Source organism: Gorilla gorilla, chromosome 21 (genome assembly GCF_029281585.2).
Source record: "Gorilla gorilla gorilla isolate KB3781 chromosome 21, NHGRI_mGorGor1-v2.1_pri, whole genome shotgun sequence".
NCBI classification, from domain to species: domain Eukaryota; kingdom Metazoa; phylum Chordata; class Mammalia; order Primates; family Hominidae; genus Gorilla; species Gorilla gorilla.
Genome location: NC_073245.2, coordinates 34,570,566 through 34,597,454, shown reverse-complemented (window position 1 = coordinate 34,597,454; position 26,889 = coordinate 34,570,566). Strand labels below are relative to the sequence as shown.

Here is a 26,889-nt window from a genome sequence, read left to right as displayed (position 1 = left end):
GACCCTCCCCACTGGACCCCCCTTCCCGAGCTCTCCCTCAGCCTCCCCTGGGCTCTCCTTGGCCAGGAACACAGCTGAGAAGGTCCTGGTTTCGCCCACTCTTTTGGGGGGCTTCCTTGTGGTAAATCTCAGAGGACAAAATGCACCCCCGGGCTTTGCTGGGTCGGCGGAGGAGTCTGAGGGTGAAATGGGTTGCCTATGTCTGGGGCCCCTTCGCAGAAGGAGGCGGCTCTGACAAAGTCGAGTTCTCAGGAGCACCCGGAGGGCAGTGTCTAGAAGCTCATTAAAGGTCTTGTCTCACAGGCATTGCCGCTGCACCTCCAAAGGATGCAGCTGTGACTGTGAGGAAGGCACGCAAGTCCATTCCCAGCTTTCCTGGGTTCAGAGCAGTGCCGTGTCCCCTTCTGTCCCTCAGTCAGCTGGGTCCGGAGGTGACAGGGCAGCAGAGAGGAGGGTGTCCTCATGGGGCAGAGTCGGTGACTGAGTTTAGGAGGTAGGGAGAGGAAGGATGCGGGCCAGGAGCACGGAGGTTCGGTGGGGACGGCTGGAGGGTGAGCAGCCCCTTGCAGAGTCATGCGATGGGGTGCAGGCCCCGTGCTGCAGGAGAACCCTGGGGACAGCATCCAGGCGGCCACCTCTTCTCGGCCCACCTATCACACCGGGTAAATTTTCTGTCTGTTATGTAAACCTCCTGAGTGACTTAAGCAGCTACAGGAGGAGGGGGAGGCCTGAGAGTGCACGGGTGCCGCAGAGGGCTGTGGAAGGGGGCAGATACCTCCAGAAGCCACCGAAGCCACCTCCTTGGCCCACACCCTGAAGGTCAGCAGCCGCCGGGGCTCTGCCACATGGCCTGGTATTTCAAACCCTACAAGGATGGCGCCTTGGTCCTGCTCTGTGCAGTGTCCCCAGCGCCGGCACCCTGCGTGGCGACAGTAGCTCAGTGAAGGGTTGGGAAGTGCATACCTTATGAGGAGCAGCCGGGCATCACAGCAGCAGCAAACAGCGAAGCTAGCAGGTGATTTTCTCTCCTCCAGGCTCAGCCAGTTGCTGTCCAGGTGTGAAGGCTGAAGCCTCATCCAGCTGCCTCAGCCCTGTCCAGCTGCCTCACCCCCTGCACCTGCTCCTTTCTGCTCCGCCTTGCAGGGGCCTCCTTGCGCCTTCTCCTGGGAGCTGCTGCTGCTCCCCGCAAATCAGCTCCTGTGCTTCCTTCTGCTGAACCCAGAAACCTGGGCCCTGAGGTGGCTGAGAGTGCAGAGGGCAGGCCTTTCACTGCCAGAGGGGAGGCAGGTTGGCCCAGCCAACCTCGGCCCTGTCTGGAATGGGAGCTTATTTCCTTCAAATTAAAATCCCCAAAGGCAGAGCTGGGAGGATGCAGGTGGAGGAGGGGTGCGAGCCCCTGGAAAGGCCTTGGTGAAAGGCCTTGAGCTGGGTGGGAAGGAGGTGCCGGCCAGATGGACAACATGTCACAATGCCAGGTGGGGAACCTCACCTTCTTAGAGCCACAGCCCCTGTCTCAGAATAGTGTTCTTAAATGTATACAATAAAATACAGAGGCTTAAAAGAGGAACGAAATATATTGAAATAGAGCTTTGGAAATATTAAAAATCATAATCAATATAGAAATATATGGGCTACTTTAAGACACTAAATAATAACTAACATTTGGGTTTGCATTTTTAAAGTAGTGATGAGCATAAACAATATTTTAAAATACCATCAACAGCTGTTATGTGATGTGAAGACATCTGTGCTTTCTCCTGGTGCAAAGTCACAACAAACTCTGCCGTGTGTTGCTTACACTCCTAATTGGAGGAAGTGCTAAATTTCAGCTAGAGGTTGATAAAAATAATGATGTAACTAATTTTCCACCCAGGCTCGTGGATGTGCTAAATGATTTCCCTGGACCTCTTAGGGGTCCTTCCTCTACAGAGAGGGGTGGGTGGGGGAGGTGGGGCGGGGAGGGGAGAGGGGAAGAATCCCACGTTCTCTGAGCTGCAGGAGGACATTAAGAACTTCCGGCAGCAGCATGCTGAGAGGAGGAGGTGGAAGATGAAAGACTGTGCAGACCTTCCATTGGGCGCCTGTTTCGGGGACAGCAGTGTGGGGATAAACTGAGGACCTGTGTGTGTCCCCTCTGAAAATGTGCCTGTGAGGAGAGGCCACTTGGGGAGGAACCCGGGTGAGTTCTGGACCCCAAAAAAGCCTGCCTGGCCCCGGGTCCATGGGGAGGATGAAGTGGGTGCAGCATGGGTTCCTTGTGCTCCCAGGCTCCCGCAAAGCCCTACAGTCTTCACAGAGGGGCCTGGCAGTTAGAGAGAGGTGGCCTCTCTTGTTGGGTCAGGAGCTTGGTTCTGGATGGGTGCTAGAGGAGCTGTAACAGAGTAGAACCTGGGGTCGGAAGACCCAGGCTGAACCCAGGTCTCGCTCATCACCCCCTTAGGGATTTCAGGTGGGTGGTGGGGTTCTCTGAATCTCAGAGTCCCTGTTTCCTGCAACATTGGAGTAACACCCCTCCCTGGGCCCATTTCATTTCACATGGGTGTTGGAATGTGAGGATCGTTAGAAGACTGTCACACAGGAGAGGCAGGCTATTAGGGTGGACAAAATGCTGTGTGGACCAATTACATCGATGTTCAAACATTAGCAAGGAAGCTGCCTAACCTACTTAAGATACTAATGTCCTTAAGAATTTCAACAAACATGTACAAATTGGCTGTTAATTTCAAATATTAGCTTTCACTTATTAAAGTAGGCCACTGAAAGAACTCCTTTGAAACATAAGCTTGTTAATTGCAAGGTAACAGAATTGCTTGAAAGCAATAACGCTGCTTTAAAATATTTGACAAGTCAGACGTTTGAGAACGTTTCCCTGCACCTGGTCCAAACTATAAGGTATTGTTAAGTTCTGTTCATTTCATACTCCATTCACCAATTACATTAATTTATGCATATAAACATTTTAAGTATAGCCTAGGCATTTAAATAGGCGAAGCAGGACTTCTGCTTGACAACAATTTGTCAATAATTAGCACTTTAATAGTATTTGTGTTTTATTTATACCCTGACAACTTCCAAAAAGGATCTGTGTGGAGCGTTAGCTCATTCCTCCCATATGACTCCCTCCCTCCTTTCCCCTCTCCCTCCCCTTCCCTCCCTCCCTCCGTTCCTTCCTTCTTTTGATTTTCCTAGTCTCAGTTTCTAAGATCTAATTTAATATATTGCTGTGATCACTCCAGAGTCTTAAATTAGCAACTTTAGGTTAGTTCCCCTCAGATTCTGTTTTCACTGGAGAACGGGAGGTTTGGGGAAAGTGCTCTGATGAGCCAGTTCCCTTTATTCTTGGTTGTTGCCTCCCTACTTCACTCTTTACAACAACCAGTCAAACAAACAAACAAAAAAGTATATTTATTATATTCCCTTACCAAGCCACAAATTACATGAATACTGAAAAGTCTAATCATGCACATTAATATCTCAGAGTGAGTCTGGGTGCAGTGGCTCATGCCTGTAATCCCAGCACTTTGGGAGGTTGAGGTGGGAGGATCATTTAAGCCCAAGAGTTCAAGACCAGCCTGAGCAACATAGTGAGACCCCATCTCTACAAAAAATTTAAAAATTAGCCAGGTGTGGTGGGCATGGTGGTGTGTGCCTATAGTCCCAGCTACTTGGGAGGCTGAGGCAGGAGATCAATTGAGCCCCGGAGGTCAAGGCTGCTATGAGCCGTGATAGGGCCATTGCACTCCAACCTGGGCAACAGAGAGAGATACTGTCAAAAAGTAGAAAAGATCTGAGAGTGATGCCCAACCCCACTGGCGATCAGAGTGCTCTCCATGGTCTGCCTCACCCAGCACTGGTAACAGCCTCTCTCCCCTACCTGGGAGGCAGCATGGCCTCTCCATTCACGCTTCCCCACAAAGCCCTAGATTACCATCCTCTTCTGTCTCTAGACACTAAGAAAATTCAGGCTCCAAATCCCATTTATGCCATTTATGCCCTTGTCCTTTGGGTGTCATGATTTAAGCTGGGAATGTTCCCTGAAGTCCCCACTGTAGCAGGAGAAGAGCTGCAGGGGCGCGGCGGTCAGTCTAGAAGGGCTCTGGGAGACGCCTCAGGAGCTGGCTCTGTGTGGGCTGAGCAGGGGTTCCTGGCACACGGTCAAGAGGGCAAGCATGAAGGGAGAGCCTCTGTGTGGAGGTGCTGAGGCAGGGGGTGCGGGTGGCTTTGGGACCCGCAATGGGGGACATAGGAGGCTTGAGGTCTGGCTAGGCACAACGGGTGGGTTGAGGGCAAGTCCTCGCCCAGTCCTGGTTCCATGCTGGGGTCCACGGGCAGGTCTGTGTCATGGAAAGCTGATTGTGAGGCCAGCAAGGAGACTGCACCAAGTCTGGGCATGCAGCTCTGTTCAGGGAGACGGCAGGACAGAGAGCGGCTGTCCAGGTGCGGATGGTGCTTTCTCTCTGATTTGCAGAGTAGGCTTGCTTGCTCCCATACAGCACACACAGCAGCTGGCAGCCTCACCACATCTTGTCTTATCTCAGAGGCCCTGGGACAGGGAGTAAGTTGGCCAGGGTCACATAGCTGGGAATGGCCGTCACCAGGATGCTTTCCAAACTTCCAACCCCAAGCACCCAGACCCTTTATCTGAGCAACAGGGAGGTCTGGTATCTTCTAGGTTGCCTTAGAGGTGGGCAGTTTAGCCAAGCATTGGGAGGATCTGCTCTGACACCCTGCCTTCACCCCATCCCATGGTGCCATCTCCCAGAGACGCAGTCTCCTCATCCATAAAACATTCCTTCCCATCTCATCAGTGTTGTGGAGGCACGCATGTGATGGAACTCATGAAGCACTCAACATGGTGCCTGGCACATGGAAGCACTCAGCATGTGATGGCCTGTGGTTGAGATGGGCATGCAGGATGTGTCCTGTTGCTAAGGTAGACCCTCTCTGGGGTTTGTCCCTGCCCCTGAGTAACTGGCAGTGATGTTTCTAGATCCAGGAGCCTCTCTGAACCTGAGTTCTTGACTCCTGCAACCATTTGTTTATGGACCACTAAGAGCTGGAACCCTTCATGCACACTTTTTGAAGATGAAGAGCTATTATAATTCTATGCTGGGACTGAGGGGGAATATTTCTGAGTTAAGATATATTTAGAAACATATCTAATGTTGACTTTCCTTTAAGCCTTTTCTCCTAGCTTTTGAATTCTGTTAAGTTACTGGGAAATAAAATTAATCTTTTGCAGGTTAATGAAAGGTTGTGCCAAGATCAGTTTTAAGTCCTGTTGCCAAAGCCATTCTTTAGTCTTACGGCTTGGGATGCCACATGTCATGAATAATAATGCAGGCTGCTTTCTTCTCCTGCTTTAAGACAAAGGCACAAGGATGTTTATGTCAACAGGGACCATCACAATATTCCCAAGTAGACTCAGGACTCGGTGGCACCTGATGTCTGTCCTGGTACCAAAGGGTTAAGCCCTGTCCAAAAATTAAAGACATCTTCCCAGCCCCTTCAGCTAGGGTCACACTGTTCCTATCTAAATAAAAAAGAGGAATTATGTGGAGAAAAGAAAAGTCTTGGGTGTCGTCTGTGCTCCTAAGTGGTGATGAGAATTAATGAAGAATTTGTAGAAAGAATCGGCCTTTCTCATGAAAGGCACACAATGGTGGCAGGTTGAATTGTTTGCCTCTAATCACGCAGAACCTTAGAGAACTTGATACATAAACTATGTGATATTCCCTGGGACAATATTTTTCTTGCTCTTGCCATTAAGTGGCTGTGTCCCTGTCAGCACAGCTATGCAATGGAACTGGATATGTCAGGAACACTCTCATTAAGACATGCAATTACAGGAAGCAGTGCAGGGTTTGGTGCTCCCTGTATTTTATTTTAGAACACCTGAATTACAGGATTATCCCATTCTCGGGGATCACATCTGACAGTAACAACAAGAGGGCTCTGGCCAGATTCCCTATGATTCTTGAGCTTAGAATGCTCAAGGGAGATCAGCACCACGGGCTAAAACTGAACAGCAGAGCCATGCTGCATAAGGAAGGGCCTGGGAGAGGCGCCTGGCCCATTTCCTGTGGAGGAAGTGGAAGCTTGTGGGTAGAAGGCCTCCAGGCAGAGGCTGAGGAGGGGCTCCTGGAGAGGTGGCATGGGAGGAGAGGCCATGAAAGGTGGGGGTGGCAAGGGCACACCAGAGTACAGAAGACAGGAGAGAGTGGGAGGGGGAGGGTGTGACCCTCCCGAGACCCCGTGGGGAGGATGGTCCAGCTATGGGTGGGAGGGGGTGCTGGAAGTAGAGCCCTAAGCTGAGTTGCGAGGGCCACCAGCCTCCAGCAAAGGTGCTCTGAGTGAGCTCTGCAGAGAACCAGGAACCGCTGAAGTCTGCGCTGGGGACAGGTACCAGCTTACCTGCCTTAGGAGCATTAACTTGGGGACTTTGGCTGACACAAGAGAAAAGGGAGGTATGAAAACAAGGTCGTGAGCTGGAAGAATAGTCTAACGGTTCCAAAAAGAGGCAGGTCATGAGAACCAGAGTAGAGCAAAGGGACAGCAAAGAGGAATGGAGAGGCCAGGACCCTTCGTAGAGAGAGAATGTTTGGGATTCACAACCTGGAGAATGTGGTGGGGCTAGGGGAGGGAGCCGTGGGCCGTGGTTTGGAGCCCTGGATGTGGGCAAACAGTAGTTCCAGCAGCAGAAATAAGGCGAACACTCAGAGGCAATATCCTGAGCATCGCGTGGTTCAGCTAGGGGAGCAGATTTGAGAGAATCTGCCAGGAATTGTGCCTGGGAGCTGGCTGAAGACAGAAGATGCACCTCTGACTAAGGAAATAAGATGCCAGTTCAACTCATTTCCTGTCATTGCAGCAGGGCAAAGCCCTCAAAGAAGACCCAGCCCTTCTTGACAAGGCAAAGGTGCCGAGAGTGGCCTGGCTTCCTCCTGTGGATCCATCTCCCTCTTCCTGGGCAGCACCAAGCACACCGCTGGGCAAAGAACACTTACATGCACCTGGGCAAATACACAGTGCCTGGTCCAGGCAGGGAGAAGGTCAGATGGCTTCGTGAAGGGCTCTGCCTCTCTCCAGACTCATCAGCTCATCAGCCAATTTGGGGCAACTCCCTTTCTCACGATTCAACTTTCATGCATAATAAATTGTGTCCTGATGAGAGTGTTACTTGCAAGATACCTTTCCAATTACCTAAAACTCAGCTTAAGGACCAGAACAATCAGGCAATGCATAAATCTGAGCTTCTTTTGTGTGTGGTGTGTGTGACTCAGGAACCCTGCTGTGGAATCAGAGATGGGGATAGTACATTCATTCTGGCTAATTAGCACTCGGCCCCCCGTGTGCAGAGCTACATGCATAAACATGCTTCCGAGTGCCCACGGCGAGTGATCCGGAATCGTTGCGTGGACACAGGTGGCTCTGGAATGATGAATGACCACTTACAATACCCCTTTTGGTTTTCACACTCAGTATGACATTCCCAAAGGAATGCAAAGCATTTTATATGCCTATAAAGACCAGGCCAAAATTATTCAAAATTAGCACAGGAATGCAGAGAATCATTTTAAAACTGAGCTTGGAGAGCCTCAAGATACCCCGTCTCTCCACCCACCAGTGTCAGTCTAAAATTAGCTGGGTGAGAATTGCAATTTCCATGTTTTCACCTGTATTTAGGATTCCTGGCAGCACCACAAAGTATTGCCCACCTGCTTTTCGTGTTTTCTGTGCCTGAAAACCTTTCCAGGATGGCCTGGAAGCTCCTGTACTTTTCCTTTTGACCAAAAAGGGATGACCAGAGGCCCCATGTGGTGGTGGTGAGCAATGTTGCACGTGGGATGGGCCTGGGAACATAGGGAAGTGGCAAGGAGGATAATGGCAGAATGGGGGTAATGGGGAAGACTTGGGGTGCAGGCATGTCTAGAAAACACAAGCTCAGGTTGGGTGGAGTGGGCTCTTGAGGGGTGATACTGTCCAGATGGAGGTTGGGCCTTGCACAGTGAGCTGAGATATGAATGTTAAGGTGGCCCCAAACCATGGAGCTTCTGGAGAATCACAGTTGTGCTGGTGAGTTTGGTTATAAACTCATCCTTCCAATTTCCTATACTCTAGTGCAGGGCCAGCTCTCAAAAGCACCTCTCTCTGCCCTTCTGTTTTGCTATTTCCAAATCCCCTGAGCAATCTGCAGTCCTGTTGCATCATCATTTATTTCCAAATTCACTGAGGCATCCATCCCTTCCAGCTCCCAGCTGAGTCCACGGACTCATCATCCTCTGCTCCTGTGTGTGCTTGAGTGCTGCCACAATGCAAAGCTTCCAGGGACGTACATATGGACTGATAGAAGTGAATGCTGCAACTGTGCTTCAGAGACCCTTTACTACTTTATACACAGTCTAGACAGGTTAAAAATAAAGAGTGCCCCGTCTAAAAGGAAGGACAGAAAAAGAAAAGCAAAGAGCATCCCACATCCGCGTTCCACGTCAAAGCACAACCTCAAGGTAATTTTTTCAGCTCTAAATTGGGCATTTGCTCTGCTCTCTGTCTGGGATTCTTATAACTCCCTAAGCACCAGAAAATGCTAAGCTAAGCAAAGAGGCAAGAAAAGGGGGACATTGCCGAGAACTGCCACCTCCAGAGTCGTGAAGCATGGCTCCTGTCCTCTTGCTATGCCATTTTTCTACAGCAGAAGTGCAGATGGTAATGTGATGAGCACCTTTAAAACACCCATGACACTGAGACGTACGTAAAATAGCCCTGGATTCCCATGAGAATCTATAATGTGCTGATCAACCCATGACTCATTTGTCACCCCTCATTTAAATCTGTAGGTTTGGCTTGCACCAACATACATGTGAGTCCAGACACACAAAATTACTGTCCTCCACACAAAGCAGTACTGTATGCTGTTTTTCTGAACATCATCTAATCTTAGCTTTAATTCTAGAATGCAAGGGTTGGTCAAGAGAACTGAGCTTATATTATCAATATCATTTACATGATTCTCTCCATCTACACTACTTCTCAGCCCCATCCTTACTGACAGCCATCGGGCGGTCTGAGGTACTTGTCGCCTTATTTGTGGCTGAAAGCTTTCGCTTACCAACAGGAAAGGTAGTTTCAGTCACCTTTTAATTATTTTCTCATCCATGAGATCAGTGTACATAATATCCTGTGTATTCCTCCCAAGCATCTTGTTATGTACACAGGTTTCATGTTCCTGTGTACAGAGGTCTGGACACGGGGGCCTTGCGGTGCTGTCACTTGAAGCGGGTCACTTGGCGGGTGATGGATTGTCACCGTTAAGATTTTATTGGTGGGGTGTGGTGACTCACGCCTGTAATCCCAGCACTTTGGGTGGGCAGATCACCTGAGGTCAGGAGTTTGAGAACAGCCTGGCCAACATGATGAAACCCCGTCTCTGCTAAAAGTACTAAAATTAGCTGGGCACGATGGCAGGTGCCTGTAGTCCCAGCTACTCGGCAGGCTGAGGCAGGAGAATCGCTAGAACCCGGGAGGCAGAGTGAGCTGAGATTGCACTACTGCACTCCAGCCTGGGTGACAGAGCGAGACTGTCTCAAAAAAAAAAAAAAATAGAAGATAATATTGCCAAAATTTAAAATAATTTCTGTATTATTTGTCATGGGTTTATACTCTAGAAAGCATTGATAGATCATATCTTTATAATTAAAATATCTTTTATTAGGTATACAACTGGAAGGAAACACTAAAATTCAGCATTGGAGACTAGAGGGTTTAGCTGCCGAAGATGTTTTGAATGTGCTCTGACATCTTGTTTCATAAGAGGATCTCGTCCTGGAAAAGTATCTAAAATAGATTTCTGTATAAACCTGTATTTTAAATATACTTGAAGTAAATTGCAGGACATTATGTTAATGCATTAACGCTACCTTCGGGTATCTGAGATACACATAACTGCCCTTGACTTACCCACTGTAAATATTGGGAGTTTTAAAAGATCATTAGGTTTTCGTCAAATGGAGTACACCTAAAAAGTCTACAAAAACAGAAGAAAGTAATTAATAGAAGGTTCTCCAACTGTGGCCAACTCAAGTCCCAGTGTGCTAGTGAGAGAGCAGTTGGGCTTCCCTGTCCCCACAGCTGCCTGTGAATTTCGGCCCTTGAAGCAGGGAGAGGTGGAGCCTGAGGCCGTCTCCACTGTGAATGTGGCCCATGGAGACTGTCTTGCTCTTGAGGAGAAAAAGTCACAGCCAGGCAGCAGGAGGGGTGAACATTCGTCATGGGCCGAGGCTCTTCCTAGCCCCACTCTCCACCCCAGCAGCCCGGGTGAATCAGGCATTGAGGACGGCCCTTTGGCCAGAAACATGGTGCCCAACTGGGACTCTCATCAGCCCGAACGAGGTGGAGTCTTCTTTCTTTTCTTTATTCTTTTTTTTTTTTTTTTTTTTTTTTTTTTGAGATGGAGTCTTGCTCTGTTGCTTAGGCTGCAGTGCAGTGGTGTGATCTTCGCTTATTGCAACGTCCGCCTCCTGGGTTCAAGCAATGCTCCTGCTTCAGTCTCCACTAGTAGCTGGGATTACAGATGCACACTACCACACCCAGCTAATTTTTATATTTTTAGTAGAGATGGGGTTTTGCCATGTTGGCCAGGCTGGTCTCGAACTCCTGACCTCAGCTGATCCAACTGCCTCAGCCTCCCAAAGTGCTGGGATTATAGCCATGAGCCATGGTGCCCGGCCAAGGTGGAGTTTTCAAAAAGAACTTTCACCAGGTCATCGATGGCAAACAAAGGCCAAATGAGTGGAAAGAAAGAGGTCTGTTCATATAACACATGATTCTTGCAAACTCCTTATTTCAAACTCCCTATTGACAGTACTACCTCAACTGCCCAGGGCAGCTTCAAAATGAAGATCCCAGAATCATCCTCCAAACACTGCTTCTTCTCTTGCTCGTCAGCGTCCACTTTCCAAGTCAGCATCCAGGGGTAATCATTCTGACGAATACAGGAGCACACAGCCTTCTGCTGACTCCAATCTTCTTGCTTGGCAGCCCCTGGCCCCCACTGATCCTGTATGCTCCCCTACATAACCCCAGGGATGGGCACGTGTGCTGCGCTCTGCCCACCTGTAGCACAGAATCTAAACTCCGGATCTCTACTTCCAGAAAACCCATACCGTAAGGATTAACTGGGCTACAGTAAGTTTCCTAAATCTATTCGAGGTAGCATCCAGATGGACATTTCTAATTCAGATTTGTTCTCTTTTTATAATAAGTTTTTCAATAATATAATATGCAATTCTATAATAACCTAAGGTTTTACCTTAAAGTGCAATTCCTGCTTTTGATTTAGCATGAGGTCAACAGAACCTAAGATTTGGGGACAAAGTGAAGTCTGGGGTAATTATCTGCTAGATATCTATTAGAATTCAGTGAAATAGTTTCCCAGAGAAAACTGTTCATGAGCTGTCGCTCATGGCAATAGGGGTCAGTCCCCTGACCATCAGCTGTTCAGGAGGCAGGGACATCCCACTAGTCACAGCCTCATAGCCACATCCCCTGACAGGTGGAGCTTTGAGACTTGGCTTGAGGCCATCTGAGGCCAGCACTGACTGCCCACATGGCTGTGCTGGAGACACTTGCAATGATGCTCCAGTGCCTCTGTGATCAAGCAGCACATTGTTGGATCGTCCCAGCCTCTGGCCAGGCTGGCCTGGTAGTCACAGAAATGGCCACAGATAGTGACCAGAAGCCGAGGGACACCACAAAAAACCATAGTGCTGTAGGACCTGCACAGAAGGCCTCGATCTTAAAAGAGATGCAAAAGAAACATGTGGACAGCTTTACTGTCGGAGGCATGCTAAATTCTAAAAGCTTCAGGTACATCATTTAAAGAAAAATGATCACATGTGGGAAATGTAATTGGAGGTGAGCCCTAAGTCCAAAGGGAAGAGTGCACAGCTTACAATGTAATGCATTGCTATGTCAACTCTGGGTCCCACACATCACAGGCTTTGCAGACTCTGCCCTTGGACAATCAACATGCATGTTTTCTCTGCTACAGACACATAATTACAAAATCAAGATGCTAATTACCAAGACAATGTATCACCTATCAGTGGAAAAAAAAATCTATCCAATCCACTGCAAGGAGCAAAGCAGACATGATGTATTTGTCCATTTATACACTAGAACAAGTTAAAATCAGTAACTAACTGCAGCATGGATTCCAGAGGAAAAAAATACATAAGAAATCTGATTTGTCTTGGCTGCACCAGATCATTAATATTTATATGGAATTGTTTAAATCCAGAAGTTGCAAAACAGCTCTCAGAAGCTACAATCAGCATATTAAATATGCATATTGAGACAGAGATACAGACTGGGGGAGGGAGAGAGAGAGAGGAGAGATACCATTTGACTATTTAACTGCCCTCACACATTTCCCTGATACAAGTTAAAATAAACCCATGTAGTAATATTGGAGCCGTTCCTCTAGCAATGTTTTTCAATGCATTTGTCTGCAAAGTCAATGTTACGCTTGTATCTGGCTGGGCTCTTGTAGCCCTCATTGCAACCTTCGTTTACATGTCACTCACCCAGGGAGGCAGATGTCGGCCCACTGCAAACCCTTCCCACCCATCTGTCCCTGGGTAGTATTTTCTTTCTGCGTGGCTCCATCACTCCTGCTTGGTTGGGATGCCCTTTGCCAGGACTTTCCCCTGGACCCCAGCACAGGTTTCATGTCTTTACCCAGATGCCCCCAAACTACCTGCCGCACATGACCTTAGATGCCCTGTGACTCTCAAGGGAAAACTTGGATTTTGTGCTGATTCTGAATCTACCACAGCCTAACAGATGCATTCATTAGATGGGATTCAATTTACTGTAAATCTGGGGACGTTAAAAAATAATGAACTTAAGGATAAAAGTGGGATCTGGTGGGGTGCACGGAACATTATCCCAGTGTTACCGGAAAGGAGTCCCGATCCAGACCTCAAGAGAGGGTTCTTGGACTTCATGCCAGAAAGAATTTGAGGTGGGTCCATAGAGTAAAGTGAAAGCAAGTTTATTAAAAAAGTAAAGGAATAAAAGAACGGCTACTCCACAGGCAGAGCAGCCCCAAGGGAGGGCTGCTGGTTGGCTCTTTTTATGCTTATTTCTTGATTATTTGCTAAACAAAGGGTGGATTTTTCATGATTTTTCTGGGAAAAGAGTGAGCAATTCCCAGAACTGAGGGTCCCTCCCCTTTTTGGACCATATAGGGTAACTTCCTGACATTGCCATGGCATTGTAAACAGTCATGACGCTGGTGGGAGTGCCTTTTAGCATGGCAGTGCATGTAATTAGCATATAATGAGCAGTGAGGAAGACCAGAGGTCACTTTTGTCGCTATCTTGGTTTTGGTGGGTTTTGGCCGGCTTCTTCACTGCATCCATTTATCAGCAAGGTCTTTATGACCTGTATCTGGTGCCCACCTCCTGTCTCATCCTGTGACTTAGAATGCCTAACCTGGGAATGCAGCCCAGCAGGTCTCAGCGTTACCTTAACCAGCCCCTGTTCAAGATGGAGTCACTCTGGTTCAAATGCCTCTGACACCCACACTTATGGATGATTATGAACAACACCATCGAGTGTGTGGAATCCGTGGAGCTCCAGTTCCACACAATGTACATGTTCTAAGCACACAACTTTGAAAAAAAAAGAAAGAATAATACAAATTTCAAAAGAAGTCTGTCTTTGTGACAAGGTTTAGAGAGAACATGAAAATGTTGTTTGTTTTGGTAAGATAAATGATTAGAAAGATGGACAGGTGACAGCTTCGGAGAAACCCAGGGCATTTTGTTTCAGATGTTTGGGAAAGTCCCAGTTCAATTATTGTGTCAGGCAAAGGTTGACTGTGACTGTGCTCCTGGTTGGGGGCAATTGAGTGGAGGAGAATGAACTCCCCTGGCGTTCTTTCAGATATTCTTCTCCTCATTTGTCTGCAGGAGCAGGTATCCACTGTGACCCCACAGTGCCTGACGAATGTCTCTGCTCATTTCCTTGTGAAGAAAATTCTTCTGGGCTAAGGATGAGTTGTTTTCAGAACACACCGTTTCCATATGCTGCTTTCTGACAACTCCTCCTGATGGTCTACTCCACTCTCAATGCAATGCTCCCTCGCTGAGAATGCCCTGTCAGTGGACAGACCTTGCTTTGCACTCAGGGCTTCTGGCCCTCCGCTGCCATCCCAGGCCTGTGTCCATGTCTCCCTTCTGCTGCATACAGCTGAAGTCCTGCGATTTACTTCCTCCCTGAGGCAGTGTCCCACTCAGGGCATGCCTGTCATTACTGTTTCCACTTACCGTGCAGGAACAAGCCAGAAAGACCAGGGAATTAACACCTCTTGTGAACAGCTCTCACCTATGGGCACCTCCAGCCCTCACCTCCCTGCTCAATGGCAGAGCTTGGAGCACTAGGAATGAAGCTCTCCCCAGAAGTCCCCATGGGTTGGGGACACTTGTCTACAGCCCTGCCAAAGGCATGTGCTCAGAGGATTTGGCAGCATGGTTTGATCTTAGCCATGGACAATCTCTCTCAATTCTGGACACTTTTTGGTAATGCTGCATTTATAAACCACATGGTTCATCTTTATGAAATGACCAAGCAGAACACGGGTGTGCACATCTTTGCATCAGACACAAACACAACCAGCATTTAAATGAGCACCTATAATGTGGCAGATTCCATGCCCAGTGGCTCTTTGTAGTATTTAAATAAAGATTGTTTCTTTATTTGAGTTGGAGTGAGCTGTATGGCCTTCGTCCCATGTCCTTACACTCCTCATTAGCCTTGATAGCATTGTGTTGGTTACTCACACAGTGCAAAGAGCCAGTTAGAATTTCAGTTAGCACCAGAAGAAATGGGAATTCAAGTGACAGATAATCTAGGTCCTTCAACCAAGCTTCCAATTTTGTAGTTAAAAATATTTCTGTTATAAAAATAATACATTCTCTGTATAAACAATTAAGGAAACAGAAATATAGATTTCTGCTTCTAATAATGCCAGACTGGTAACCCTTCTACAGACGACAGCTAAAAATCGTTAAAGAAACATTAAAGAAAATATTTTATAAAGCATTAAAGAGATAAGAAGATGAGGGATTATCAGGCCAAGGCCAGGGAAAGGACAATAATTCAGAAGGGTAGACCAGGCATATGAGGACACTTATGCCCTAGGGATGTTTGCTGACCATAAGAGGTGTCTGAGAGGGTGAATTTTGGGTTACTTTGTGAGATTGTAGGAATCCAAGTTGGATTTCAGAGCCCAGTGAAGAGGGAGATCCTGTAAACCAGCCATAGGATGAAGCACCAAAGAGCTAAGCCATGAGAGAAAAGGTGACATGAAAGTACACCATCCCCTCATGAGCTACAGCCCAGTTCTGCTTCACCTCGGAGCTTGAGTGTGGACTAAGACGGTCTTGAATTTTTTGTGCCGTATGTGCTGGAAAAACAGCAAAGAAATAACTTATCTGAAGAAAGTGGCATCATCTTAATCTTCAAAATATTACTATGAATACTTTGTCAGAAACAATGACCAGCATAAAATCAGTAACATCTGAGAAAATATACCATGAGTGAGAACAAGGAAAAACAACAATCACCCAGACTCACAGGGATCCCAGGTATCATAATGATCAGGCATAGACTATAAAATACCTCTGCTTACTATGTTCCAGGAAATAAAACAAAGCTTGGAAGTGTTGGCAGGTGATTGAAACATACAAGAAGGGTTGTAGGTGATCTGAAAAAGAAGACACATGGGAATTCTAGAACTGGAAAAAAAAAAAAAAAAACAATAGTATAATGGGTTTGGCAGAATTTGAGACACAACTACAGAGGAAACTGTGGACCAGAATTCTATACCTAATGAACATACCTGCAAGAATAAATGTAATAAAAAGACATTTCCAATAACATAAAACAGAGAGTGTTTACCACAAGAAAAGCCACTCTAAAGGAAATTCCAAAGGATGTTCTTTAGGCAGAAGGGTATCATTCAAGCTCGAAGATTAAAAAATTTAGGAAGAAATGAGGAGCAAAGTAGTGGAATCTAGGGATTTCTACAGTTAAACATCAACAATGTAAAACAATAACATTGTCATTTTGAAGTATTTCTTTCTGTCTGTCTATCCATCCATCCCCAGAAAAGATAATCTTCTCTTTAGTTCTTAAAGGCCCAAATTCATATATTAAAAATATTATTAAAATTGATTATTTTGATGAAACTGACAAAATCCTAGAAAAATGTAACTTGCCGTAACTGATATGAGAAACAACAGAAAGCCTAATCAGAGATATCAATATTAAAGAAAGGAAATCACTAATTTAAAATCTTCCTATGATGAGAAGTCCAGGCTCAAAGAGCTCCACCAATGACTGCTATCAAAGATTTGAAAAATAGGTCAGTTTTAAATAAATGTTCAGAGAACAGAAAAAGGGAACTCTTCACAACCAGAGTAACATTGATATCAAAACTTAATGAAGAAATTACCACAAAGGATAATATACATCAATCTCTCTCGTAAACAGAAACACAAAAATGTTAAGCAAAAGAGCACAGAAATTCAGCAACATATACAAATTATGATCAGTTAGGGTTTATTCTAGGAATGCAAGGTTGGTTTAACATTTCAAACCAGTCAATGTAATTTATATTAGTAGATTAAAGGAAAATATTCATATAATTGATTTTCATTTGCACAAAAAGCTTTTGGTAAATCCAACAGCCATTAATGATTTAAAAATGAGTTATCTAAAGATCCTACTTAACAGTGAAATGTTGGAAATTTTTCCATTGAGACAAGATAAGAGTGCCATTCAGATGCAATGTGGCTTTTGCAAGTGCAGTAAGGAAAGATGAAGACATGGGCTGGGCGTGGTGGCTCATACCTGTAATCCCAGCACTTTGGGAGGCCGAGGCAGGCAGATAGCCTGAGGTCAGGAGTTCAAGACCAGCCTGGCCAACACGGTGAAACTCCATCTTTACTAAGAATATAAAAATTAGCCAGGCGTGGTGGCGGGCACCTGTAATCCCAGCTACTCAGGAGGCTGAGACACGAGAATTGCTTGAACCTGGGAGGTGGAGGTTGCAGTGAGCTGAGATCACGCCATTGCACCATTGCACTCTGGTCTAGGTGACAAGAGCGAAACTCCATCTCAAAAAAAAAAAAAAAAAAAGAAAGAAAGATGAAGACATGAAGGTTGAGGAACTCAAATTTAGGTGGTAAAATAATAAAAATGTGCAAGAAAAGTGTGTTCTGTGGAGGTCATTCTAGTGGTCACTGGGTGGGGAGGAAGGACAGTGATAAGGAGGAAGGATGGCTGGAAGGTGCTAGTCCTTCTACCCTGGGGGTCCCAGGGACATTCCTGACCTGGGTGATGGTGACTTGGCCACTTGCTTTAAAATAATTTGTTAAGCTACGCATTTAGGTTTCTATTCTGACTGTTATTTTCAAACTAGGAAACGTTTGACAATCCCCTTCACATTAACGGTGCTAAAACAAACAAATAAATAAACACAAAGACACATTCAGGAAGGAAGAGAAAAACCACCCATTGCCTACAGATGGCGTGATTTTCTTCCAGTCTCTTTTCCTTTTTACTAACTTTCAAAAATGTATAATAATATATCACACATGTGGAAAGCTCGATATTTTTTGTGAAGACATATGAAAGAAATTACTTGATTCTTCCAACAAATGACTGTATACTATAGCATAACTTTTTAAAAATTTGTACAAATTTATGAGATACCTCTGAAATTGTGTTAGATGTATATATATAATGTGTAGTGATCAAGTCAGGGTATTTAAGGTGTCCATCTTCTGGATATAATAGAGTTTTGTTTAACTATAGTCACCCTACTCTGTTATTAACCGTTAAATGTATTCCCTCTATCTAACTGTACATTTGTACCCTGTAACCCAGTACTCTTCTTCCTCCCCCAACTACTCACTCTTCCCAGTCTCTGTTATCTATCTTTCCACTCTCTACCTCCATGTGATCAGACTTTTCAGCTCTCATGTGTATAAGTGAGAGCAGGTAGTATTTGCCTTTTTGTACCTGGCTTATTTCACTTAATAATCTCCAGTTCCATCCATGATGCTGAAAATGGCATTATTTCATTCTTTGTTATGGCCAAATCGTATTCCATTGTGTATCTATACCACATTTTCTTTATCCATTTGTCCACTGATTGGCACTTAGGTTGATTCCATATTTTTGCCATTGTGAACAATGCTTCAGTAACTATGAGGGTGTAGGTATTTATTTGATATAATTATTCCTTTTTCTTTGGGTAGATACCCAGTAGTGGGATTGCTGGGTCAAAGGTATTCTATTTTTAATTTTTTGAGGAATCTCCATACTGTTTTCTATAATGGTTGTACTAGTTTGCATTCTCACCAACAGTATATAAGAGTTCCCATTTCTCTGCATACTTAGCAACATCTGTTATTTTGTCTTTTTAATAATAGCCATTCTGACTGGGGTAAGATGATGATATCTCATTGTGATTTTGATTTGCATTTTTCTGATGATTAGTGGTGTTCAGCATTTTTTCATACATCTGTTAGCAGTTTGTCTTATTTTAAGAAATCTACACAAATCCTTTGCCCAACTTTTTATTGGGATTATTTGTAGGTTTTTTTCCTGTTGTTTGAATTTCCTGTATATTCTGGATATTAATCCCTTGTGAGATGTCTAGTTTGCAAATATTTTCTTCCTCTCTGCAAGTTGTCTCTTTACTCTGTTGAATGTTTCTTTTCCTGTGCAGAAGCTTTTTTGTTCAATTAAGTCCTGCTTGTCTATTTTTGTTTTGGTTGCCTGTGCTTTTGAGGTCCTAGCCATTACTCTTTCGCCTAGACCAATATCTAGGAGCGATTTCCCTAGGTTTTCTTTAGTAGTTGTATAGTTTTTGGTCTTATGTTTAAGTCTTAAACTCATTGTGAGTTGATTTTTGCGTATGATGAAAGATAAAGGTCTACATAGTGTCAATTTTAAAATCACAAAACTGACCCTTTGGGATAAATGGAGAATAACTGATAAGACATAATTAAAAAATGTTTCCATGGGAAAAATAGTAAACCAAAACCAAGCACTGTTAAACTGAAAAGCAAATGAGGTCATGAATGAGATTGGACTAGAATCTGTAGGAGCCGATCCTGAGCACCTAGAGGTGCTTGTGGATTTCCTCACAGTTTCACCCACTGTGGGCCCCACCCAGTCCTGGCGTGTAGCCAACCTGCTGTGTGATCCTGAATACCTTAAACAACCTTGCTGGGCGCTGACTTCCTCACTTGCTGGGTACAATAGAATTTGCCTATTTCAGGATTCTCTTGAAGATGAAATAAAACTCACTGTAAACTTGCTGTGAAACAGTGGCTCTGGCTATATCTGAAGGATTTTAAAACAGCACAGACCCTGATTTGTACAGACCTGGATTCCAATTCGTAAAATTTATCATCTGTAAAATGGTGATAATACTAGTACTAATTTCATGGAGCTGCTGTGGGAATTAGGTGCAATTGTGCATCTAAAGCACTTTGCCCTTGCTGCCATTCTTGTTTCGTGAGTGCATGGCGGCAAGCCCTCCACTCCATACCCTGCACAGTGCCCATCTGCAGCAGCGCATTTCTTGGCTCAACAGAGAACTGGAGCTGTGGCCAGGGAAGGCTTGCTGCTGACACCCAAACAGGCCCCTGCTGCACTCAAAACAGGGCTGTCCTGGTGAGAATGTTATTACCCTCTTTAACCTGGGCTCCAATTTGGCTAACACAGGTTGCAGTCTGCAAAAACGATTGATGTCAGCTTATTATATAACCCAAATTGTCATTTGATGTGAGGTGTTGTGGACCAGAATGCACCTCTATGCTGCAGTTTTGACCTCCTTGAGTCCTAGGAGGAAAGGCAGTCTTCTATGCTTTCTGATGAGGGCACCAAAGCTATGGAGGGGCTAAGGTGCTGCTCTGATTCTTGCACGCCGAGGTGACTCTCAGTTGGTGCTTTTGCTTCCAAAGGGAGAAATATCAGACTCACCTCCTGTGTCTCAGTGTCCCTCGGCCTATCAGACTCACCTCCTGTGTCTCAGTGTCCCTCAGCCTTGCTGTCTTTCAAGCTCATGAACTGCTTGCTCTGTCCTGGCCTTTCCAATGGGCAACTTTATGCAGGCCACATCGGTCCACTGCCTGGGGTCTCTGGCTCTTCCCACCACCACCAGCTTGACAAACTCCAGCCCAGGCTCCCAGATTCTGGCCTCCACAGCAGCTCTGGAGGAAGCAGGGTCTGAAACTTGTTAGTGTAGGGAAGTTCATTCCCTGTGGGGCAGACTTTAACACTGGGAGCTACACTGCCACTTCCCTCTCCATTTGCCCTCTGCTGTCTCAATAAAGCCGACCCAGAGACCTGCTAGGAAGTGGAGGCCAGAGGGGAAGGCACTACACTATGTTGCCCTGCCTCCTTCCACACCTCCTTTCCATTTCCCCCGTGTTCACTGGCCTGGAATCACACTTCTAAACAAGGCCTCGGAACTCTAACCTTGCTGCAGGTTCTGTGTTCTAGGGAGCCCAGTTGAGTTGATGGACTCAGATATTTCTGTCCAATGCTTACCACACTGAGTGCATCACACAGCTGTCATGTTAGGGATCTCAGAGCCTCCAGGAAACACAGTGGCCAGAATTCCAGCCCCGATCCACCACAGACTCACCCAGTGAGTCTGTGTAAATGCAGCCCCCTCCCAGCCTTAGCATCCCTTCCAGAACAAGGAAAAAAGTGGAAGAAATGCTGTAGTCTCTAATGTCTTGAGCTCTTTGGAAAAAAGACACAAGACGGGATAAGGCAGCCAAGGGGGAAACAAACTGTGTCCTGAAATAGTATAGCAGGAACAAGGGAAAGTACACGCAGCCATTTCCATAACACAAAGCCAGAATCTTTTCTGCACTCTATTTCTTCCCTCCCAGACTGCACTTTTATGTGCAGACAAATGTACAATGGACATCCATTATCTGTCTCCTGGGGAGAGCTGCTGGGACAATTCTTCCAAATGTGTTCTGGAAGAGGACCGTGGAAAAGGACACGAGGTGAAGGAAGGAGGAGGGAATTCAGAGAGAAATCTGTTCATGGACTCCCAGTGGAGGACAGGGTCAGACGGCCTTCCGCACACCCAGGGTACTGCATTCCCCCCTCCTCAGCACTCAGAGCCTCTTTGCATCCCACCAGCAAGGGGTGTGCCCCCCTTTACCATCTACACAGGCTGCAAATGCCTGAGTAAGGAGGATGCTGTGTGACCAGTGATATCCATTGAATCCAATGAGACTAAACACGCGAACGTGGCAGGTGTCCAGTCGACGGCCAATGAATCGATCTGAAAGGGACTGGGGGAGATTGAGGATGCAGAGCTTATATGTCCCGGCACTGACTGCTGAAGAATTCTGAATGCAGGGGAAGGGCTCCAAGTGGGGTGAGGATGAGAAACAACTTGTAGGTAAAACACCACGAGTCAGGAGTGTAAGAAAAGGTTTGGAGGCCAGGCCCAGTGGCTCATGCCTGTAATTCCAGCAGTTTGGGAGGCCGAGGCAGTCCGATCACTTGAGGTCAGGAGTTCGAGGCTAGCCTAGGCAACATGGCAAAACTCTATCTCTACTAAAACTACAAACATTAGCAAGGCATGGTGGTGGGAGCCTGTAGTCCCAGCTACTTGGGAGGCTCAGGCAGTAGAATTGCTTGAATCCGGGAGATGGAGGTTGCAGTGAGCTGAGACCATGCCACTGCACTACAGCCTGGGTGACAGAGTGAGACTCCATCTCAAAAGAAAAAAAAAAGGTTTAGAGACTTCACATTTAATTATCTCTTGAATGAGTAATTGGCAAAATAAACACATAAATACACATTAAAAATGAGTTGTTTTTAAAAAATCAATGCAAGGAAAATCACTTAAAACCATACACTTATATGGAAATTAAACAACCTGCTCCTGAACGACTTTTGGGTAAACAATAAAATTAGCGCAGAAATCAAGGAATTCTTTGAAACTAATGAGAACAAAGATACAACATATCAGAATCTCTGGGACACAGCTAAAACAGTGCAAAGAGGGAAGCTTATGGTGCTAAATGCCCACATCAAAAAGTTAGAAAGATCCCAAGTTAACAACTTAACATTACACCTAGAAGAACTAGAGAAACAAGAGCAAACCAACCCCAAAGCTAGCAGAAGACAAGAAGTAACCAGAATCAGAGGTGAACTGAAGAAAACTGAGGAGTGAAAAACCATACAAGAGATAAACAAATCCAGAAGTTTGTTCTTTGAAAGAATAAATAAGTTTGATAGACAACTAGGTAGACTAATGAAGAAGAAAGGAGAGAAGGTCCAAATAAACACAATCATAAATTTAAAAAACTCTCAGAGAGTACCACAAACCCTTCTATGCACACCATCTATAACACCTAGAAGAAATGGATACATTGCTGGAAACACAAAATCTCCCAAGATTGAACCAGGAAGAAATTGAACCCCTGAAAAGGCCAATAATGAGTTCCAAAACTGAATCAGAAATAGAAAGCTTAGCAACTGGAAAGGACTATATGGCTTCACAGCCGAATTCCACCAGATGCATAAAGAAGAGCTGGTACGATTCCTACTGAAACTATTACAAAAAAGTTGAGGAGGAGGGACTCCTCCTTAACACATCCTATGAGGTCAGTATCATCCTGGTACCAAAACCTGGCAAAGACTTAACAGAAAAAGAAAACTTCAGGCCAATATACTTAACAAACATAGATGTAAAAATTCTCAGCAAAAACCACAAGCACATCAAAAAGCCAATCCACCACAATCAAGAAGGTTTTATCCCTGGGATGCAAGGTTGGTTCAACATATGCAAACCAATAAATGCAATTCAGTGCATAAACAGAAATAAAAACAAAAACCATAAGATCATCTCAATAGATGCAGAAAAGGCTTTTGATAAAATTCAGCATCCTTTCATATTAAAAACCATTAATAAACTAGGCATTGAAGGAGCACACTCAAAATAATAAGAGCCATTTATCACAAACCCAAAGCCAATATCATACTGAATGGCAAAAGTTGGAAGCATCCCCCTTGAGAAATGGAACAAGACAAGGATGTCCACTCTCACCACTCCTGTTCAACAAAGTACTGGAAGTCCTAGCCAGAACAATCAGTCAAGAGAAAGAAATAAAAGGCATCCAAATAGAAAGAGAAGTCAAACTATCTCTGTTGGCAGATAATATGATTCTATACTTAGAAAAACCCATAGTCTCTACCCGAAAGCTCCTAGATCTGATAAATAACTTCAGCAAAGTTTTAACATACAAAATCAATGTGCAAAAATCAGTAGCATTGCTACCAACAACACCCAAGATTCAAGAAAGCAATTCCGTTCACAATAGCCACCAATAGAATAAAATACTTAGGAATACAGCTAACAGGGAGGTGAAAGATCTCTACAATGAGAATTATAAAATGCTGCTCGAAGAAATCAGAGACGACACAATCAACCGAAAAAATATTTCCTGCTCATGGATAGGAAGAATCGATATTGTTAAAATGGCCATACTGCCTAAAGCACTTACAGATCTAGTGCTATTCCTATCAAATTACCAATGACATTTTTCACAGAATCAGAAAACAAATTATTTTATAACTCACATGGAATCACAAAAGAGCTCAAATAGCCAAGGCAATCCTAAGTGGAAAGAATAAAGCCGGAGGCATCATGTTACCTGACTTCAAACCATGTTAGAAGGCAACAATAACCAAAACAGCATGGTATTAATACAAAAACAGACATATAGACCAATGAAACAGAATAGAGAACCCAGAAATAAAGCCATACACCTGATCTTAGACAAAGTCGACGAAACAAGCAATGGAGGAAGAACTCCCTATTCAATAAATGGTGATAGGATAACCGTCTGGCTAGTCATATGTAGAAAGTTGAAGCTGTATCCCTTCCTCACACTGTATACACAAATGAATTCAAGATGGATTAAAGACTTAAATGTGAAACCTACAATTTTAAAAACCCTGGAAGATAACCTAGGAAATACCATCCTGGACATAAGACTTGGCAAAGATTTCACAGTGAAGACATCAAAGGCAATAGAAACAAAACCAAAAATTGATAAACCGTACCAATTAAACTAAAGAGCTTCTGCACAGCAAAAGAAATGTTCAACAGAATAAACAAACAACCTACAGAATGGGAGAAAATATTTGCAAACTGTTCATCCAACAAAGGTCTAATATCCAGAATCTATAAAGAACTTAAACAAATTAACAAGCAAGAAACAGTCACATTAAAAAGTGGGCAAAGGGCACGATGGATTTTTTTCAAAAGAAGACATACATGTGGCCAACAACCATATGAAAAAATGCTCAACATCACTAATCATTAGAGAAATGCAAATCGAAACCACAATGAGAAACTCTCACACAGTCAAAATGGCTATTATTAAAATGTCAAAAAATAACAGATGCTAGCAAGGTTGTGGAGAAAAGGGAATGCTTTTACACTGCTGGTGGAAGTGTAAATTAGTTCAGCCATTTTAGAAAGCAGTGTGGCAATTTCTCAAATAACTTAAAAGAGAATTACCATTTGACTCAGCAATTCCATCACTGGGTATACACTCAAAGGAATATAAATCATTCTACTATAAAGACATATGCGTGCATATGTTCATCACAGCACTATTCCCAATAGCAAAGACATGGAACCAACTAAATGCCTATCAATGGTAGACTGGATAAAGAAAATGTGGTACATGTACATCATGGAATACTACATAGCTACAAACAAAAGGAGATCATGTCCTTTGCAACAACATGGATGGAGCTGAAAGCCATAATCCTAAATCAACTGACATAGGAACAGAAAACCAAATACTGCATTTTCTGACTTACAAGTGGATCCTAAACATTGAGAACACATGAACACAAAGAAAAGGAACAACAGACAATGGGGCCAACTTGAGGAAGGAGGAGGGGAGGATATCTATCAGGTACTATGCTTATTACCTGGGTGATGAAATAATCTGTACATCAAACTCCCATGACATGCAATTGACCTATATAACAAACATGCACATCTACCCTTTAACTTTAAAGAAAGACAAACCGAGTTTTTCCATTAGCAGTGGGCCAGAGTGTGGACATTGAGCTGAAGTCCTCAGGATTTCCTGATTTCTCCCTACTTTCAGATGATTTACTGACCTCAACTTTTTCCATGGGCAAATCAACTTGTTCTTTCCATATTAAAAAACTGGGGGCCATACAGGGGTGGCTCACACCTGTAATCCCAGCACTTTGGAAGGCTGAAGCAGGAGTATCATTTGAGCCCAGGAGTTTGAGACCAGGCTGGAAAACAAAGAGAGATCCCCATCTCTACAAAATATTGAAATTAGCTGGGTGTGGTGGCAGGCACCTGTACTCCCAGCTACTTGGGAGGCTGAGGTGTGAGGATAGGTTGAGTTTAGGAGGCTGAGGATGCAGTGAGCCATGATCGTGCTGCTGCACTCAAGCCTGGGCAATGGAGTGATACCCTGTCTCAAAAATTAAATAATTTAAAAAACCTGGAAAGTGGGGGCAAATCATCCAAGTCTGATTATGATGGCCCTGTTGATTAGTTCATCAACAGCCTGGCAGCTCAAGAACACAACTAAGAAAGCAAATTCCAACTGCTGGCATTGTTTGGATCTCTGGGAGGAACCCATGTCCCCACACTCTCTGAGCAATGTCTTGACGGTGGTTACAGGAAGGTTTAGGCTCTTTCTGGGAAATGGACAGAAAACATTGCATCCCACACACCAGCCATAAAGAATTAGAATTAATATCCAGAGTAAGATTGAGAAGGGAAGCACTTAATTCCTGCTAGAACAATGATGGTGTCGTGTCCCTTAATGTCCTACAAGGCTTACTTGAGTGACAAGTTTTCACACCCAAATCCCATAATTGTTCCCTCCACCTTTGCAGAATTTGCAGAGCATCTTATTCAGAGGAGAAAGAACAGCTTGTACTTGACCTATACTTCTACTCTGCTACAGAGCATTAAATTCAGGAGAAATAATAAATACCTTTAGTACATATCATTACCCAAGATAGCTTGGTTCTCTCCCATAATTAAATATGATCCAGTTTTAATGGAGTCAGAGGGAGAAGGACAGACTTATCCCTGGGAGCTACAAGCAGGGCTGCTATTTAACTGAAAACAAGAGGCAAGGATATCAGACTTCTATAGCTCTTCCCTATGTGGGTATTTGTAATGTGAAAAGCAAGACTATGATTTCCTGTAACACTTGGGCAGTATTTGGTGGAATCTGTCACTAAGTGACATAATCACTGACCACTGACCCAGAAGTGGGCATTGATGGTGGGGGCACCGAATCCTGGCTCTACCCTTGGAAGCATGACCTGGGAACAGCTACATGACTCTCGCAGCCTAATACCTCATCTGCATCTGCCCCAAGAAGTGTGTGATGTCATCTATGTGCGAGGTGCTTGGTGCACAGGGGGGCTTTTTATTGCTCCCCTAACTGTCCCCCCATGCTCCTTCCCACTGTATTTCACAACATCTATTTTTCTCTCTTTTGGGTCATTTTCATTATGAACAAGTATGCTATCATTTCTCCCACTTAAAAGCTAAAACAAAAAACAAAAGAACACTCTTGACATGACCTCATTAAATAGCATCCCATTTCTCACTCTCCATTTATGGCAAAACTCTTCAAAAAAAAAAAAAGATAACTAGATGTACTATGTTCAGCTACTCTCTTTGCACATCCGTATGTATATTTAAAGACAAGGTCCCATTCTGTCACTCAGGCCTGGGTGCAGTGGTGG

General features: G+C 44.7%; 1 protein-coding gene across 7 annotated transcripts in view; it reads right to left on the bottom strand.

The window, feature by feature from the left end:
• Positions 1–26,889, bottom strand: part of SYNDIG1 (synapse differentiation inducing 1) — a 196,772-nt gene that overhangs the window by 47,312 nt on the left and 122,571 nt on the right. For 2 of the 7 annotated variants that reach the window (XM_063702427.1, XM_055372364.2), the window contains one exon: positions 1,556–4,543. The exons of the other annotated variants lie outside the window; for them this stretch is intronic. In XM_063702427.1, the coding sequence (XP_063558497.1) occupies positions 4,535–4,543 (9 nt within the window). In that variant the 3' untranslated portion in view covers positions 1,556–4,534. Of the gene's footprint in view, positions 1–1,555; positions 4,544–26,889 lie in introns of those variants that run through there. 7 annotated transcript variants of the gene reach the window in all.